This window comes from Erigeron canadensis, chromosome 6, assembly GCF_010389155.1.
Source record: "Erigeron canadensis isolate Cc75 chromosome 6, C_canadensis_v1, whole genome shotgun sequence".
In the NCBI taxonomy this organism is placed as follows: domain Eukaryota; kingdom Viridiplantae; phylum Streptophyta; class Magnoliopsida; order Asterales; family Asteraceae; genus Erigeron; species Erigeron canadensis.
In genome coordinates, this window is record NC_057766.1 from 44,279,749 (window position 1) to 44,296,673 (window position 16,925).

The 16,925-nt window shown below is 32.8% G+C and overlaps 1 protein-coding gene across 1 annotated transcript; it reads left to right on the forward strand.

Annotated features, from left to right (window-relative positions):
- The first annotated feature begins 2,569 nt into the window (after positions 1-2,569).
- Positions 2,570-9,032, forward strand: LOC122603028 (probable pectinesterase/pectinesterase inhibitor 34). Its single transcript, XM_043775641.1, has 3 exons — positions 2,570-3,819; positions 5,775-5,914; positions 8,134-9,032. The coding sequence occupies exons 1-3, from the start codon at positions 2,849-2,851 to the stop codon at positions 8,829-8,831; spliced, it is 1,809 nt and encodes a 602-aa protein (XP_043631576.1). The 5' UTR covers positions 2,570-2,848; the 3' UTR covers positions 8,832-9,032.
- Positions 9,033-16,925: the final 7,893 nt, after the last annotated feature.

Consider the following 16,925-nt stretch of genomic DNA (forward strand, 5'->3'; position numbering starts at 1 on the left):
ACAGATGATGTTGTAGCCAATTTCCGAATGAAGTCTTTGTATAGTTATCCCCTCCAAGAACTCTTCATGTTGTCATAAATGTGTTTTAAACAGCTGCAGGAAACACATCTTCAAGAGTAGGTATTATTCCCTGTTACATAAACACCATCATTAGAAATGAAATGTGTATTGGAATTTGGAAAGTATTAGAAAAGTTTGAAGATAAAGTTTGAAAGTACCTTTTGCCTGTTACTAATGAAGCTGAAGTTTGACCTTTCATTTAAGTCAAGATCATCTCCAAGGCAGTTAACAAACCAAGTCCATGAGATATCAGGTGCTTTAACACATTGAGTGATTTTCTACATACCCTAAGTCTTGCATCATAGAATTTAGTTCAGGTACGCTAAAAGCATCACGATCTATCATGTCCACGAAATTTACGTTTCCATTAATGTATGACTTGCCAAGAGACTTGGTGAACAACCCACTATGATGAATTTTTATTCCAAAAAAATTAGGGCTTGAACCTGAAAATAAAAATTTTGTTAATGCATTAGCGTTAAAATAGAAAAAAGAGTAAAAACATAAGCAAAACACCAGAAAAACAACAACTTTCATTCTCCTTAATAACTTTAAGAAAATAAAAGAAAGAGAAAAAACCTTAACTTACCATAAACATAAATCGGTTTGAATTCATCACAATTGTTCTTTCATATTCAATTGCATAAAACGTCCATGTGCTTATTATAATCATATAAGCAGATGAAAAGCGAAAAGACAAAATAGCCCACCCATGCATAGCACGTGATGAGATTTAACGGGGAGAGAGTGACGTCGTTAGTGAAAAGGATGTAAACCACTATTTTTGAAAACCACGGGGATGAAAAACTTTAAAAAAAACTTGAGAGAGATGTAAACCACAATTTTGTATAAACCACGGGGAAGTTTTATGCAATTAACCCTAATATATATATATATATATATTGAAAAATTATTTTGATAACTTTTTTTTTTGCGAGAACTTTTAAGAACTTTTCAAATCAAGCCCAACCGATGATTATTCTTTACATGAAAATTGTTTTTTGATTGTTTATAGAATAACTTATGCGTGATTTTGAAGTTTTTAATTGTATGGAGGCATGGATTATCATCCGTTATACAATTATGTAGAGATTTAGATTTTTGATCACATGTGCACGAATATTGCTATGATTACATGTGATCGACTTGCATACATGTGATCAAGAATCCAAATCTCCACATAATTGTATAACGGATGATAATCCATGCTCCACACAATTATAAACTTCAAAATTACACATAAGTTATTCGAAAAACAATCAAAAAACAATTTTCATGTAAAAAATAATCATCGGTTAATTTGAAAAGTTTTCAAAAGTTCCCGCAAAAAAAAGGTTCTCAAAATAACTTTACCATATATATATATCTATATAATGCTAAATCCGTCCCTGCATCATGTGCAGGTCACGTGACCTCACATATAACGTTTGTTAGTGATTTGAATCAAAAGAGTAAACGGAGCAAACATTTTTGTACCAAAAGAGTAAATGGAGAAAATATTCTTGGACCAAAAGCATAGTATTTACAGGTTTCATATGTAATTTCATTTGTTACCCTGAGAGGGACCAAAATTATAATGTACTTTGATACTAATAATAAAGAACATATCGAAGAAGATGTTATTCGTATATGTGCTAACAACCATTGGAACTTACTCATTAATTATCAGCTAGCTTAAGAATTAATACTATATTCGACACGTTATACAATTAAGTTGAGTGTGAGAATAAATTGAAGCTGTTTGGTGTAAAAAGAGTAATGGGTTAACCTAAGTCAAAAAAATTTTTTTTCTTAAATCTTTTATCAATTATGCCAGTGTTTTCAGACAATTAGGTTTCAGTTGAAAAATTATGTTATGTGTAAGTTTGAAGTTTTATATATATATTTTTAAATATATATCGGTACGTACCAACCGGTATTACCCAGAATACTGGATATCGGGTGGTTCCCCGGTACAACTCTCATGATATTTTGTCTGATATTTTCATTATTCAATATCGGCCGGTATTTTCTGGTATTACCGGAATAGTAATACCGGTATTTTGATTTATTTTTTTTTTGCATTTTTTTAAAATTATTTTTCGATACTTTAATGTCATGTTTTGTTATTTGTAAACTTTAAAACTTATACTTTGTTATGAAATACCTATTTGGTCTTATTTTTGAGTGGATTGTACTTATATTTTGACTATTTTCGTTAAATTGTAACAAGTTTTGTAAGATTTCTATAAAACTAAAAATACAAATATTAAATTAACGTGCTGGTACGTACCGGCCTGTATACCGGTGATCTGGGTACCCGACCGGTACGACCAAAATACTGGTATTTAAAATATTGGAATTAGGAGCTAAAAGTGTAAAAAAAAAAGAAAAACAGAAAACAAAATAAGTAAAGAAAAAAAGGGAAAATGCGAATGGATATAATTGGATGGATGGTGAGAGATATGGAGTTAGTTGCCACCAGCTAAGCATAACGAATTGGTCTTGAGACATGGACTTCACAACAACTACTACTACTACTACTCACTGTTTGTTTGTTTGTTTGCTTGTTGGTTCAATTCTCTCACTTGCTTGCAGTTGCTGATTGATCATCTATCGAATCCAAGCATTCAAGCAATATATATAGCCCATTCTATTCTTTTCTTATTTTCTATTCTGTATATATGTATATGTGTCACCGAGTATTATTTTTCATAATTTCTTATTCATAATAATTAAGGAGGAGTACGTATCATCAGTACTACAATAAAACTAGCAGCTTAGTGATCAAAATCATTATTATTGATCCATGGAATACGGGAGGCTTGGTAAATACCAGCCGGGTAAAAACCGACCCGAAGCTCCTTTGAAACCGCCAGTGTACTACTACTCACCGAATATGAATACAAATGATGATGATCAAACTAGTAGTAATAGGAAAACAAAGTGTAGGAGGAGTGGTTTAGCAATTTTATTATTTGCCGCCATTGTGGTGTCGGTGGGACTAGTAGTACTGGTGGTGAATCATCGTCACGATAATAATGGAGGACCCCACCGCCCCTCCTCCTCCATGATCCATCATCCGACGGAGGCCATGTCACGTGCGTGCAGCAAGACTCGTTACCGAAACCTATGTCTCAACTCCTTGCTTAAATTCCCCGGATCCCTCGACGCCGCCTCCGACAAAGACATGGTCCACATTTCGGTGAACATGACCCTGCAGCGCGTGGGCAAGGCGCTCTACGCCTCCGCCGGGTTGAACAATGTTCAGATGAATACACGTGTCCGCTCCGCATTCGACGACTGTCTTGAGCTCTTGGAGGATTCCGTTGACCAGCTTACCCGCTCCCTCCTTTCTGTCGGTGGGATGCGGGTCGGGTCCAACCAAGATGTGATCACTTGGCTGAGTGCGGCGTTGACAAATCAGGACACGTGTACGGAGGGGCTGTCAGACGTGGAAAACGGGTACGTAAAAACACAAATGGAAGCCAAGCTCAAGGACTTGTCGCGGTTGGTGAGCAACTGCTTGGCGATATACGCGGCCGCCGCCAGCGACGATTTTAGTGGGGTCCCCATACAGCACCGGCGGCTAATGTCGGCGTTTCCAGAGTGGTTGGGCGGCGGCAGCAGGAGGTTGCTGCAGGCGCCGGTGGAGACAATGCACGTGGACATAGTGGTTTCAAAGGACGGGAATGGCACGTGTACCACCATCGCCGAGGCCATCAAGAAGGCCCCCGAATATAGTAGTCGCCGGATCGTCATCTACGTAAGGGCAGGAAGGTAATTAACTACACCTTTTTAGTTACTGACTTACTGTTTAATTTTATTTTATCAATCTCTAATCTCCATCTCTATCATAAATATATAGCAAAATTGTTTTATTTTAAATAAAAATCCTAATCTGATAAGCCCACACGTTTCCTTAATAATTAATTATGATTTTACTTTTTTGTTTTAAATTTTTAGTTCAAATTTGGTTTAATTATATTACCTATTTTCCAAATTACTTTTTCACAAACGCGTCAATTTTTCTATTTCTTTCAAATATTTTATTTTTTCTTATTAAAAATATTACATACATTGCATACACTTTACTAATTTCTATTTCGTCATATGTACTACTCGTACTATTTTCAATGTATGAAAAAAGTATTCTAGCTACCTAGTTAGCTTTTAGATAGATGACAAGACTAAATTTTTTTTTTATATTTATCATTTGTATAAGGAGCACACAAACACAAAAAATGAATTTCAATAGTTACAAAAATATTAAACCATGTATTCTTATTTAACTCACTGACATTTACTTTTGAAATCATAGAAGAGTAGTGTCATCTAATTATGTATTATATTTTGATTGAGGAGATAAGCATGCATGTATAGCCCTTTGAGATATGTATGTTAAAGAATGTACGTTTTTCATTAATAGGCTACAATATTGATCTGTAAACTTCTTTCTATTTGGTGGGTGTTTTAGAAAAAAAAAGTGGTTTCAATCAGTAATTAATTCGTAATTCTAACTTTTTAATGAAGTCATATACTAAATCAAAAAAATGGGCACGGAATTAAATGAAAAAGGTACAACTTAGAAGTTGTGTTGTGTGATTGAAGCAAAGATACGACCATTTAGGTTGGAAGTTAAAGACCCGACTAATGATGGCTTCTTAATGTTCTTTGCAATTATTATATACAAAGGTAGATAATAATAACATCCCATTGTTTAATGAACTTTATCATATATATGCATCTTTGTTGTGTCACTTATATAGAATAATAAATTAATTAAAATAGTTATGTGAGTATTAATTTTCGTACACAAAAAGAAGATTTTGGATTTTAAGTAGTATTATTTTTGTCCCAATTTTATTGTTCGTTTTGATTTTTTGAAGTTTTTTCTTTTTGACTTCAATTTTATTATTTAATTATATGTATTATGTAATATTTGATGAAATCTAAACCAATGAAATATATATGGGAAATGATTAATCCTCTTAAGTAAATAGCCTAAAAATTCTTCTAATCACTAGATAATGTCATATGGAAAAATCAAGGAGGGAAGTATAGAAAGATAATGAGTGGATTACACATGTCAAATGTTTATGGTATTACGAGAATTTTTAGGCTATTTTTCTACGAGGATTGATATTTTTCATGAAATATATATCTGTATAAAAACCCAATTTTTATATATATTTTTTATCAACCATTACATAACACAAATAAAAATATTTATAGTTATACTTTGATTAATTTTTATCATGAATTTCAAGATCGAAATTCGACATTCAAATGAGAGCGGGGGATTATTAAATTATGCGATGAGAGTTTTTAAATAAAGCCACGCACTTAAATTTTCCCTAGCTTGGTTGTTAATATACTTTCTTTGACTTTTCACGTGAGAGAGAGAGAGAAAAAAAAAATTAACCACACATATCATTATATGACAAAAGCATGGAGAAATAAGAAATTAAGAATAGACGCCTTTAGTTTGGTTGTTATGATTTTGACACTGGAATTAACGGGTCGGATGTCACATGTCAATAAATCATGTAGTATAATAGTAATTCTTACACAAATTAAGAGTTTTATATTAAAAAATTAAAAAAATAAAAATAAAAATTGAAGGTGGGAATGAATTAAGGAATTAAATAATTAATTATAAGTGTATCGATCGGCAATGTGCGTGTGTGTTATACGAGTATTAAGAAGAAGATGATGATTATATGTATATTTAGGTACGAAGAGGCAAATTTGAAGGTGGGAAGAAAGAAGACAAATTTGATGTTTGTAGGGGATGGAAAAGGGAAAACGGTCATCACAGGAGGAGTCAGTGTAGTTGCTAACAATGTCACTACTTTCCACACTGCTTCTTTCGGTAATTCAACATTCTTTCTATTTCTAATTACACTTATTATATATTCTTTTTCTTTTTCTGCTTTCTGATTGGTACTAGTTTGACTAAATTAAAAATTACCCCTTGATCGTCTTTTTGGGCGGCCGGGTAGAAAGTAGGCAGCAGCTAGCTAAAAGAAGAATATCAGACAAGCATATTAATTATTCCCATGACTTTTGGGCATTTGTACAAAGGAAGGGAACTAACTCTATCCACCCACTTCATTTTGCACCCGTTTAACTTTCCAATTCTTTTCGGTTCAATTTTTTTATTTTTTGTTTTTACTTTTATATATGTTATATAACACCTACTTCATATAGGTCATATGAATAAATGTACTTTTTATTAATATATATTTTTGTAATTAAAAACAAAGTTATTTACGCCTAAAAATAAATATAAAACTTAGAAAACCATATTGTAATATTGTTAATATATATATATATATATATATTATATATTTCAAAAACAAACTAACTATACTGCTGGATGGAAATTGAAGACAATGCCATTAATAGAGTCACATTATTGTTATTATTTATTATTATTGGTGGGGGTCATGGGTGGTATTAGTATATGTAGTATCCTATGCAATGACACAATATGTACGTAATAATAAAGAAAAGAAAAAAAAACTATTCCATTATCATTTTTCATAAGTTTTGGGCCCATCTATATTACTGTATACAAACTTCGATGTTATTATATATTTGAAAAAGATTATAATTTCTTTTAGCTAATGATCGATCCTTCTAATTGTTTAACCTAAAAATCTTCTTAATTAATAAGATCGTGACATGTGAAAAATCAGGAGGTGAGATTAGAAAAGAAAATTAGTGGATTACATGTGTTAACAAGTGGATATATTAGAAGAACTTTTAGGAGGATTTATCATTTTTCTTTTTTTTTTATTGAAGATCTTCACTTATTTCTTTTAACATTTTACATTACATTAATGAAATACTTCACTTTTAAAATACTTATAATACCCCTTTAACGTTAACCACTTTACGTAAATTACTTTTACTTAAAGTACTCGGCGCAACCACAATACCACCATCTTATCACATTTAACCCCTCACATTTTAATATTCTAATCTATAAAAAAACAGAAGATCAATCATTTATTCATTATACAATAAATAAATATTAAAAAAATTAGTGTAACGAGTTCCATATTTAAAGATAGATCCATAATAATCACCCATTTACATTTTCTTTTTATTATATATGTATACTAGTTAATAACCCCGGGTTCAACCCGAACATTTTAATTAAAACTTTCAAACAAAAAAAATATATAAAACATGTATGTAATTTTTGTTATTGAAATATTATAACTTGATATGAACATAGTGAATCGACCAATACAATGATATATAAAATGATAATACCTATTTCGTTAATAAGAAATAAAAGGCATTTCATTACATTATATATATATATTTGCAAATAAAAGATTAGGAATTTTAAATAAACATTAAATGGGGTTCTTTTAAATATGACATCATAAATAAAAAAAAAAGACCTTTTTAAACAATATGTGATTTTGACACGTAATAATCTTTCTAAAAATACTTTTAAAAAGCAATCATTCTTTATTATATATATATAAAGATTACATTTGTCAATAAAAGCCGCCCCTGCAGTAACACACTTAATTTTTGGGAAACGATATTGCTACAACAAAAATTAGACATCTACAACAATACCTGTATCATTCAGTTGTATTCTATACATTATAATTTGTATGTTTATTGTATATGGCTAAATTCTATTGTATAAATATTATTTCCCTTAATTTTTACATATAATGGAGCATATATATGTCCAAAACACTCTTGACTTACTATCAAAAGGAACATTCTTTGCATGCATGCATATGGAAAAAGAATAATTAAATCCATATATGTTTATCATCATCGATCCCATAATCAAGCTACTAATCATTTTTGTTATTAATTTCTAGTACGTCTATATAGGATATCATTAGTTAATATCGTGACTAATCATTAGTTGTTGCATGTACGTGCAGTGATTAGATTCGATCTCTTTAATTAGGGAATCATATATATATTTGCCGGCCATATAAACATGCATTAATTTAATTTGTCGCTCCGCCATTCAGTTAATTAATTGTGATGCTATTAATTATTAATATTGTTTATAGTAATTGATTAATAATGGATGGATGGATGCAGCGGCGACGGGTGCGGGGTTCATTGCAAGGGACATGACGTTTGAAAACTACGCGGGGCCGGCCAAGCACCAAGCAGTGGCGTTACGAGTGGGAGCTGACCATGCCGTGGTCTACCGCTGCAACATCATCGGATACCAAGACACCTTATACGTCCACTCCCAACGCCAGTTCTTCCGCGAGTGTGACATTTACGGCACCGTGGACTTCATATTTGGCAACGCCGCCGTGGTCTTCCAAAACTGCAGCATCTACGCCCGCAAGCCGCTGCCCTTCCAGAAGGTCACCATCACGGCCCAGAACCGGAAAGACCCGAATCAGAACACCGGGATCTCAATACATGCCTGCCGGCTCTTGGCACAGCCGGATCTGGAGGCTTCCAAGGGCAGCTATCCGACGTATCTTGGGAGGCCTTGGAAGCTCTACTCTCGGACCGTCTACATGCTCTCTTACATGGGTGACCACATCCACCCTCGGGGCTGGCTTGAATGGAATGACACGTTTGCCCTCAACACCTTGTACTACGGCGAGTATATGAACTACGGGCCCGGTGGTGCCATCGGCCAACGAGTGGGTTGGCCAGGCTATCGGATCATCACCACAACGGTAGAGGCCACCCGGTACACGGTGGGTCAGTTCATATATGGATCCTCATGGTTACCTTCCACTGGAGTCGCTTACATAGCTGGTTTAACTTTATAATAATAATATATTATCAAATCGTCCTAGATCACATTTTTTTCCCCCCATTTATTCCTCCTTTATATATATAAATGCATGGTAAAATAAACAAGCATATATATGTGGCTGAATTTATTATATATTAACGTTGCAAAACAGGTACGTACGTACCACAGATTTATTATATATATATACACTCATGGTGTGCTGATTTTTAATTTACTCGATCGTATATTATTATGATCGGTCCGGGTCAAAATATAGTTGCTACCTAGCTAGGTTTGTCAAAGATCATGTTCCTTTGGACCCCCGCCGGCCGACCATGTGTTCTTCTATATATATTCAAAGGTCTTTCGTTCATAGATTGACAGTGGATAAAATATTGCTATGTGTCATCTCTATGATGAACTTTTTTCATTTACTATTTATATAGGTAGATAATATATAATATAGTATAGCATATACATTTCTAGTAGCACGTGTAACTTAAGTGTTACTAGAAGCATATTTAATTTTATTTTTGAACGGAAAAGATTTTATTACTCGTAGTAGATTAGCCACATACAGTACGATTAACTAATTAGTGAGTATATAACAGGCTGAGGTAGCCTAATGCCAAGTTACAGGATGTTTTTAATCTAAATTTGTACCAAAGATAGCTAGCTAGCTTGTAGCTTTTAAGTTTTTGTGTAAGGCACACTTCACTGTCAGTACCAAAGATAGCTTTTAATTTGTTGTTGAAAGGTGGAAGGATGTTTTTAATCTAAATTCCGTATCTCGAAACCGATCCCTAAGACTAAGAGGAGTGGGAAGAAGGGAGGAAGAGGCGACTTGTGCCATTTGACATGTGGGGTAAAAAGAGTTGTCACTTAAAAAAGGTGGAAATGAGTGGATTTTTAAGGGGTGGGCGACTTGTGACATGTGTCACTTCTAATGATTGAATTTTTTAAAAAATTTGTTTTATATTTATATATTTAAAACATAAAATATATTATGGAAAATTTTTATATATTCATTTTAATAACTTAAGGGTGTGTAATGAAAAATTACAAAATACAAGTGTTTGAGACAAAAGGTTTAAAGGTTAAAGTCATAGATACTTGAGGGTATAAAATATAAAAATTACAAAATAATAAAAGTAACAACATAAAAAGACAAAAGTGCAAATGGGGGTCTTCTTCTTCCTTCAAACCACCACCGGCAACACATCTGAATTTTTTTTTTCTCTATAGCACACACACACCTATAAACACCCCCCACCCATCCCCACACACATACAATAAAATTAATAAAAGAAAAAGAGAAGAAAAAAGATCCACAAGTTCATCGGTATTCGCGTGGGTCAAAGCCCCTTTGGGCGAGCTATAGAGGTCGGGCGAGAGAAAAGTCGGCCAAGCAGGGTGGTGTGGGGGCGACTTTGGGTGAGAAGGGGTGAGAGTCGGCGAAAGTCACCCCACTCCGCTCAGTCTAATTTTAAGTATGATCCTGTTTGGTAAGTTGCACCAGGTCGATCTAGATATATTTCCATATATACTAGAAGCATAATTTAGCGACCTAATAATTACCAAGCTTGAGTACTTTGCAAATTGAATGACACTTATGTCAATATTGCGAAAGAAAAAAGAAAAAATGCTAAATACAGCCCTTAACATGTATAAAAAAACTTGTACCTTCCATATTAAAAGTCCGTCCCCTAATTTTCATGGTAAATGTACAAACAATTTATGCACCTTAAACACATCCCTAAAGGCTGTATTTAGCAAACCAAAAAAAAAAAAAAAACAAAAGCAACATACAATTTTGTTCCCCCTTTTTCTTTCAAGTCAATAAATAAAGTAATAAACAAACTTTCCAAAAAAAAAAATATGTTTTACTAATATTTTTGTATGGCCTAATCGAGTCAATTTCAAATTTAAAACTATAATACATATTATTATGAATTATAAGTATATGATAACGTACTTACGTGTAAAACTTATACTTGGTTTCTAGATTTGTAAAATAGTTTAACATTAGATTTTAGGCCTGGCTTATGGAGTTATCAATATTTGATGTTAATTTATTATAGTTTAAAATTTAATATACTATTTTGAGTAATCAAAAAATGATCTATATATCAAAATTTTGAGTTTTATATTGAATTTTTTTAAAAAAATATTTTCATCGTAGTTGTTTATTGTGACATGTTTAACGATCTTGATTATTACAAAATATAATATGTTCATCAAAGTTGTAAACTATGACATACTTAGCGATATTTGACCCTTAAGAAAATCATAATAGGTCACTATAATTTTATTTGCTTTATTGTTACTAAACACTTTAATAAAAAATAATAATATAGTTATTAATATATTTACATTAAATTTCATCTATTTTGAATTAATTAATTTTATACTTACATAATAAAACGTATTATCGGATATATATTAATTATTATTTTATTGGTTATATATTAATTATTTTTCTAGTGGATATGGGCGGATCCAGAGCATTAGGGGTTGGGGCAACAACCCCCAATGAATTTTGGATGGAATATGTTATTTTTGATAAGTAAATGATTACTTTTTTAAGCAAAAAACCAAATTGCCCCCATCACAAAAAGATGACTTGTAGATTCTCTTCGCCTGATGAAAAAAACATATATATCTGTGATTTTATTCTCAAAGTGGCAATAGATTAAGAGAAAAAACCAACTGTAAATTTTATGTTCTAATGGTAGGAAAGAACTCAAGAAGAAAGAAGATGACCCACCGTCTGTGTTAATTGTATTTTTTATTAAAGCCTTTAGTATTATTTATAATTTCATTTTACCTTTTCTAACTTAGTTTTTCCTAAGTCATTCCCCTTGAAGTTTTGATATCCTTGCATAACTACATGCTAAATCTACGAAAAGAGTTTGTGCAAACTATATTCTGATCATATATAATATATTGTTCAGGATTATTAAAGTTTAGATACACCTATTTTCCTTATAAAAAAAACAACACACATGACTATTGAAACATAAGACTATATATTTTGTTGTAGCTTAAATTCAAACTTTAGATTATTTTTTTTCTGATAAAAGGCAATAATTTGGTTAACTTGATTTTTTATATAGACCACTTAATAACTCATTCTATTAATGTTGAAGTGATATTCCAACTCATGTGGAACATAAACTAATAAAGGGTAGCTAAGTATGTTCATTTAACTAAAACGGACAAAGTTGTGTTGCATGTTAGATTTTTTTAACTAAATGAACAAACTTTTCGTTGAACATTTATTGTTCGCCGTGTACGTTCCATTCGTTTACACTCTAGTAATTATGCCCCCACTCCACTAAGTTTCTGGATCCGCCACTGCTAGTGGATAAATATAAGCTATTATTCTATCAGATATATATTAGTTATTATTATTTATTTATTATATTAAAATTGTTGGGTAAAAAGTGTAAATTTGTGATGAAAAACAAAAAAGTATAAATTAAAGTCAAAATTGAAAACAAAAGTCAACTTTAAGAAATCGAGAGCTGTGATTGATCGATAAGTTATTAGAACAACTGTGCTTTAGTATAATAAAAGAAAGATGTGTTACTAATTTGTGCATAATTACTTTGTTTTAGTTTAGGCTAAAATATAAATACTAATTAATTTTCATCTTTATTATTTGAAGGTTCAAACATATCTTAACTACGTAACTTTAGATGATTTTAACATAATCATTTGTTGAAAGTACGTACGCATAAGGGTTTGTGCATGCCAAAACAAATTATTCATAACTCAAGTTTGTTTTTTTTTTATATAAATAAGATATCTGAAAATAAAATATTTGATAGAAAAAGGATGGTGCGTCACTGCGTCTGGTCTGATAGTGGACCAATGAATTGGGTAAGTTGAAGAACAGGCCCACCACTCGGCAGTCCACCTTCCACTTGCAGCTTCCAACCCACAATTCTACTTAAAAAAATCAAGATATGTTATGCCCTCTCCCTCCCAACTCATCAAACACTATCACTATTCCCACAGATATATTACGAGTATTATTTATATATGCAAGATGGAGCGTATGTTTATCGTACTATAATTATTGCTTGTATTATTATGAAAAATGTTAATGTGACCCTTAAAGCTATACATAAAGTGTATAAATAACTTATAACTTTGTTATTAAAAGTCCACCCTAAAATTTTATGCTAAGTGTATAATTATTTAATGCACCTTATATATACTCATAGTGCTTTGTTTAACAAAACCCTATTATGATATACGTACAATGGTAAATGCTCATTTGAGAGCCATAATTAACTTGAAATTAAGAGATAAATCTCGGTCATGCATTTTCTTTTCTTTACACCATCCGTTACCACGAGTACCATCCGTCATCGCCACCTCCAGCATCACCACCACATGCCGGTTAGTCCATGGCAAGGTCATCACGGCTAACTCCGTTTTTGTTGAGTAGCCTTCATTTTGCTAAGATGTTTCGATTAAGGTGTTTTTGGTATGATCTTTCAAGTTGTTTGCTTTGTTTCACTACGGAGGCTTATTATTTGCAACTCAAGAAACAGATTCTACGTGACCTAAAAAAGATTCAAATACAAATTTAATGTTGCAAAGTCCATCTCCAACGCTAGCGACAAGATCATAGATGTCACCAAAATTTGCAACCATTTTATAGCGACGATAAATTAGATGTTACTAAGCATGTTGCAAGAAGAAAAACCGTTGCTAAACTTGTCACTAAATATGTCCCTAAATTGCAATTTTTTGAAGTGAAATACATACATATCTGTTCGGATTCCAAATCTCCACCGGTTATATACATCTCATACATCTTGAGGTTCAAGCAGGAACTTCAGTTGAGATAGTCGGCTAGCGAGTACCCTCCCTTGTTATCATACTAACTTGGTACTTTAGCTAGGCGCATATTATTCTCAACGAGATACGTTATCCGGGCGTTGTCTCGGGAGACATTATATTTATTGTATTTCGTACTATGTAAAAATTATTACATGCTTTTAGAAACATTATATAGCTCAAAACCTGAATTGATATTGATTTTTTAATAAGTAAGCAATTATAAATTAGAAAAAATCACTATAATACTTATCTAAGTTATCATCTATACATATACTCATTCTTAATGAATGTTTAAGTTCATTTAATGCTATTTCATTTCCCCCCCGGGCATAAGTTATCAAATCCACTATAAATATCAGGGGAGATTCTCACAAGTTATTCACAGAGGGGTTAAGTTGAAAACATTTTGATTATTGAATTAGTTAAAAATGATTTTTAAAAATAATCTTTAAATTTTAATCTTAAGTTTAATTCAAAACTCTAGACTTCTCTAACATGACAGAGAACTTAAAGGAATCCCTCCCGAAAATATATATCATATATAGTAATCTTCCTCCTCAATAATAAATAATAAAAGTTGCTGTTAAAATAAAAGAAGCATATTTTTGTATAATATATATATAGGGTAGAGATCTTGGAAGAAGGTGTCCTAAGGAAAAAAGAGAGAGAATGTCCTATAGGCCAATTAGAACGCGACATGTGTCAAAATGAAAAAAAAAATGCACGGTGGCATTTTGGTAAATAAATCAAACTTTTTTGAAGCTTGGTCAACCTGGGTTTTGGGTCAGCTTGGGTCTAGGTCAGCTTGGGTTCTGATCAGCTTGGTAGGTTAGCTTGGTCAGCTTGGGTTTTGGGTTAGCTTGGTTGGTCAGCTTGGTCTGGGTCAGCTTGAGTTCTGATCAGCTTGGTTGGTCAGCATGATCAGTTTGGTCAGATTGGGGTCAGGGTCTGATTGGTTCAGCTTGGGATCAGGTTGGGGTTGGGTCAGCTTGGTTAGCTTGGGTTGAGTTAGCTTGACACAATCTACACAAATGTAGATTATGGGTTTTGGGTCAGCTTGGGGCCAGGTTGGGTCAGCTTGGGGTTGGGTTTGGTCAGCTTGGGGTCTGGTTCAGGTTGGGTCAGCTTGACACAATCTACACAAATGTAGATTATGGGTTTTGGGTCAGCTTGTGGTTGGGTTGGGTCAGCTTGGGGTCTGGGTCAGGTTGGGTCAGCTTGACACAATCTACATAATTGTAGATTATGGGTTTTGGGTCAACTTGGGGTCAGGTTGGGTCAGCTTGGGGTTGGGTTGGGTCAGCTTGTGGTCTGGGTCAGGTGGTCATGTTGGTTAGCTTGACACGAAACTACACATAATCTACACAAATGTAGATCCCAAGCTGACCCAGATTCCAGGCTGACCAAGCTGACCCATAACCCAGGCCGACCAAGCTAACACATAACCCAGGCTGACCAATCTGACCCAACCAAGCTGATCAGAACCCAAGCTGACCCAGAACCCAAGCTGACCTAGAACCCAGGCTGACCCAGAACCCAAGCTGACAAACCAAGCTGATCATAAGCTGACCCAGAACTAGGCTGACAAAAGTTTGATATATTTACAAAAATGCCACCGCGTTTTTTTTATAAAAAAATTCACATGTCACGTTCTGATTGGTTCATAAGACCTTCTCTCCTTAAGACACCTTCTTATTTGATCTCTCATATATATATATATATATATATATATATATATATATATATAAAGAAAAGTTGCTGTTAAAATGAAAGAAGCATATTATTATATAATATATATATATATATATATATATATAAATAAAGAAAAAGACATGAGAAATATGAAAAAAGCCACACAAATGGTCAAATAGTTTTATGTGATGGAATCATCATGTTCAATTTGTTTAGGCTGACACAGGAACCATGAATGAGAATCTATTAATAAACTAAAACAGTTTTGATGTTTTCTTAATCGTGACATGGAGTTTTTTTTAAGCAACAACACGTAACTTTTAAATCTATTCTTAAAAATCTTATTTTTAGTTACCATATATAGTTAAATCTTTAAATAATTAATATATACACAATATAGATTACTACAATTAAAACTCTTATATCAAAATGTATATCATATTCATTGTTAGTTGTAATGTAAAATTTGTGACATTGTTATATATAAAAATATGTTATTTATTCTCATATATAGAATGCTTTATATTAATAATCTATTTTCTAACTTCTTAATTATTTATCATCATGTTTTACCATCATGATTTTAGATTAGATGATATTATGATTAATATCAAAAGTAATACTAGATATTGGTAAATACGTATAATGAGGCGTGTTTAAACTTCCTTTATAATATAGCAATCGTACAATATATATTTAATCGTTATATTGTATGAGGATTACTATTTGGCGTTTTTTTTCACCGCCGACCATAGTTCACTTTTCCAGAGACCCTCTTTTGAGGGTTCAGATCAGACCAGGATGAATGGAATTGAGGAGTTATTTGGTTATTGTTGCTGCTGCTTTTCCGGTGGCTCTTTTTTGAGGTTTCTGGTTACTGTTGGTGCATGTTATTCCAACGAACTTTTTTGGGGGTTTCTGGTTTGACTATAGTGCTACTTATTTCGCGACCCTTTTTGGGGTTTTTGGTACTGTTGCTTCAGCTTTCTGGTGAGCCCTTTTTGGGTTTCACGGTTTACAGCTGCTTTTTATGCTTATGATTATGCTTATTTATATATACTTTAATATTGAATTTAATTGCATGTTTGTGATTAGCTTGGTAATGTAAATTTAACGGCATCATTGCCGGGTTTTTTTTACCTGGTAGTGTTGCCGTGTTTTGTTCCATTAAAGAAATATGTGGCCGAAAAAGTAGTATTATGTCGGTCATGATATAGTTGAACATTTAGGTTGCCAATGTTACGTTAAATGCACGATGATGATACAAAATATTTTGGTGGGGTAAACCTTCGATTTGGCAGCAATGGCGTCTTTGACTTCCGAATTTCTGTCCCCCAATTTTTGAGCCCAATTAATTTTATAAAATCCGGCAACCAATTAATTTTCCGGTAATTGACATTTTGGCAAGTTTTGGCAACTGCACCTTCACTTTTGGCAAGTTTTGACAAGAAACTCAACATGCCACATAACACGTTTTTATTGGCCGTTGAGTTTGCCAAAAGTTGTCAAATCGCGAAAAATTGGTAGTGCACCCTTGCTCCTTACATATCTAAGTTTGGGTATAACAACCTCATCTTGT

What these genes read in the sequence shown, in the direction of transcription:
- LOC122603028 (XM_043775641.1), top strand. Translation starts at nt 2,849, where the DNA reads ATGGAATACGGGAGGCTTGGTAAATACCAGCCGGGTAAAAACCGACCC. An exon ending in ATCTACGTAAGGGCAGGAAG is followed by an intron (nt 3,820 to 5,774) that starts GTAATTAACTAC and finishes ATGTATATTTAG; the next exon opens with GTACGAAGAGGCAAATTTGA. An exon ending in TTTCCACACTGCTTCTTTCG is followed by an intron (nt 5,915 to 8,133) that starts GTAATTCAACAT and finishes GGATGGATGCAG; the next exon opens with CGGCGACGGGTGCGGGGTTC.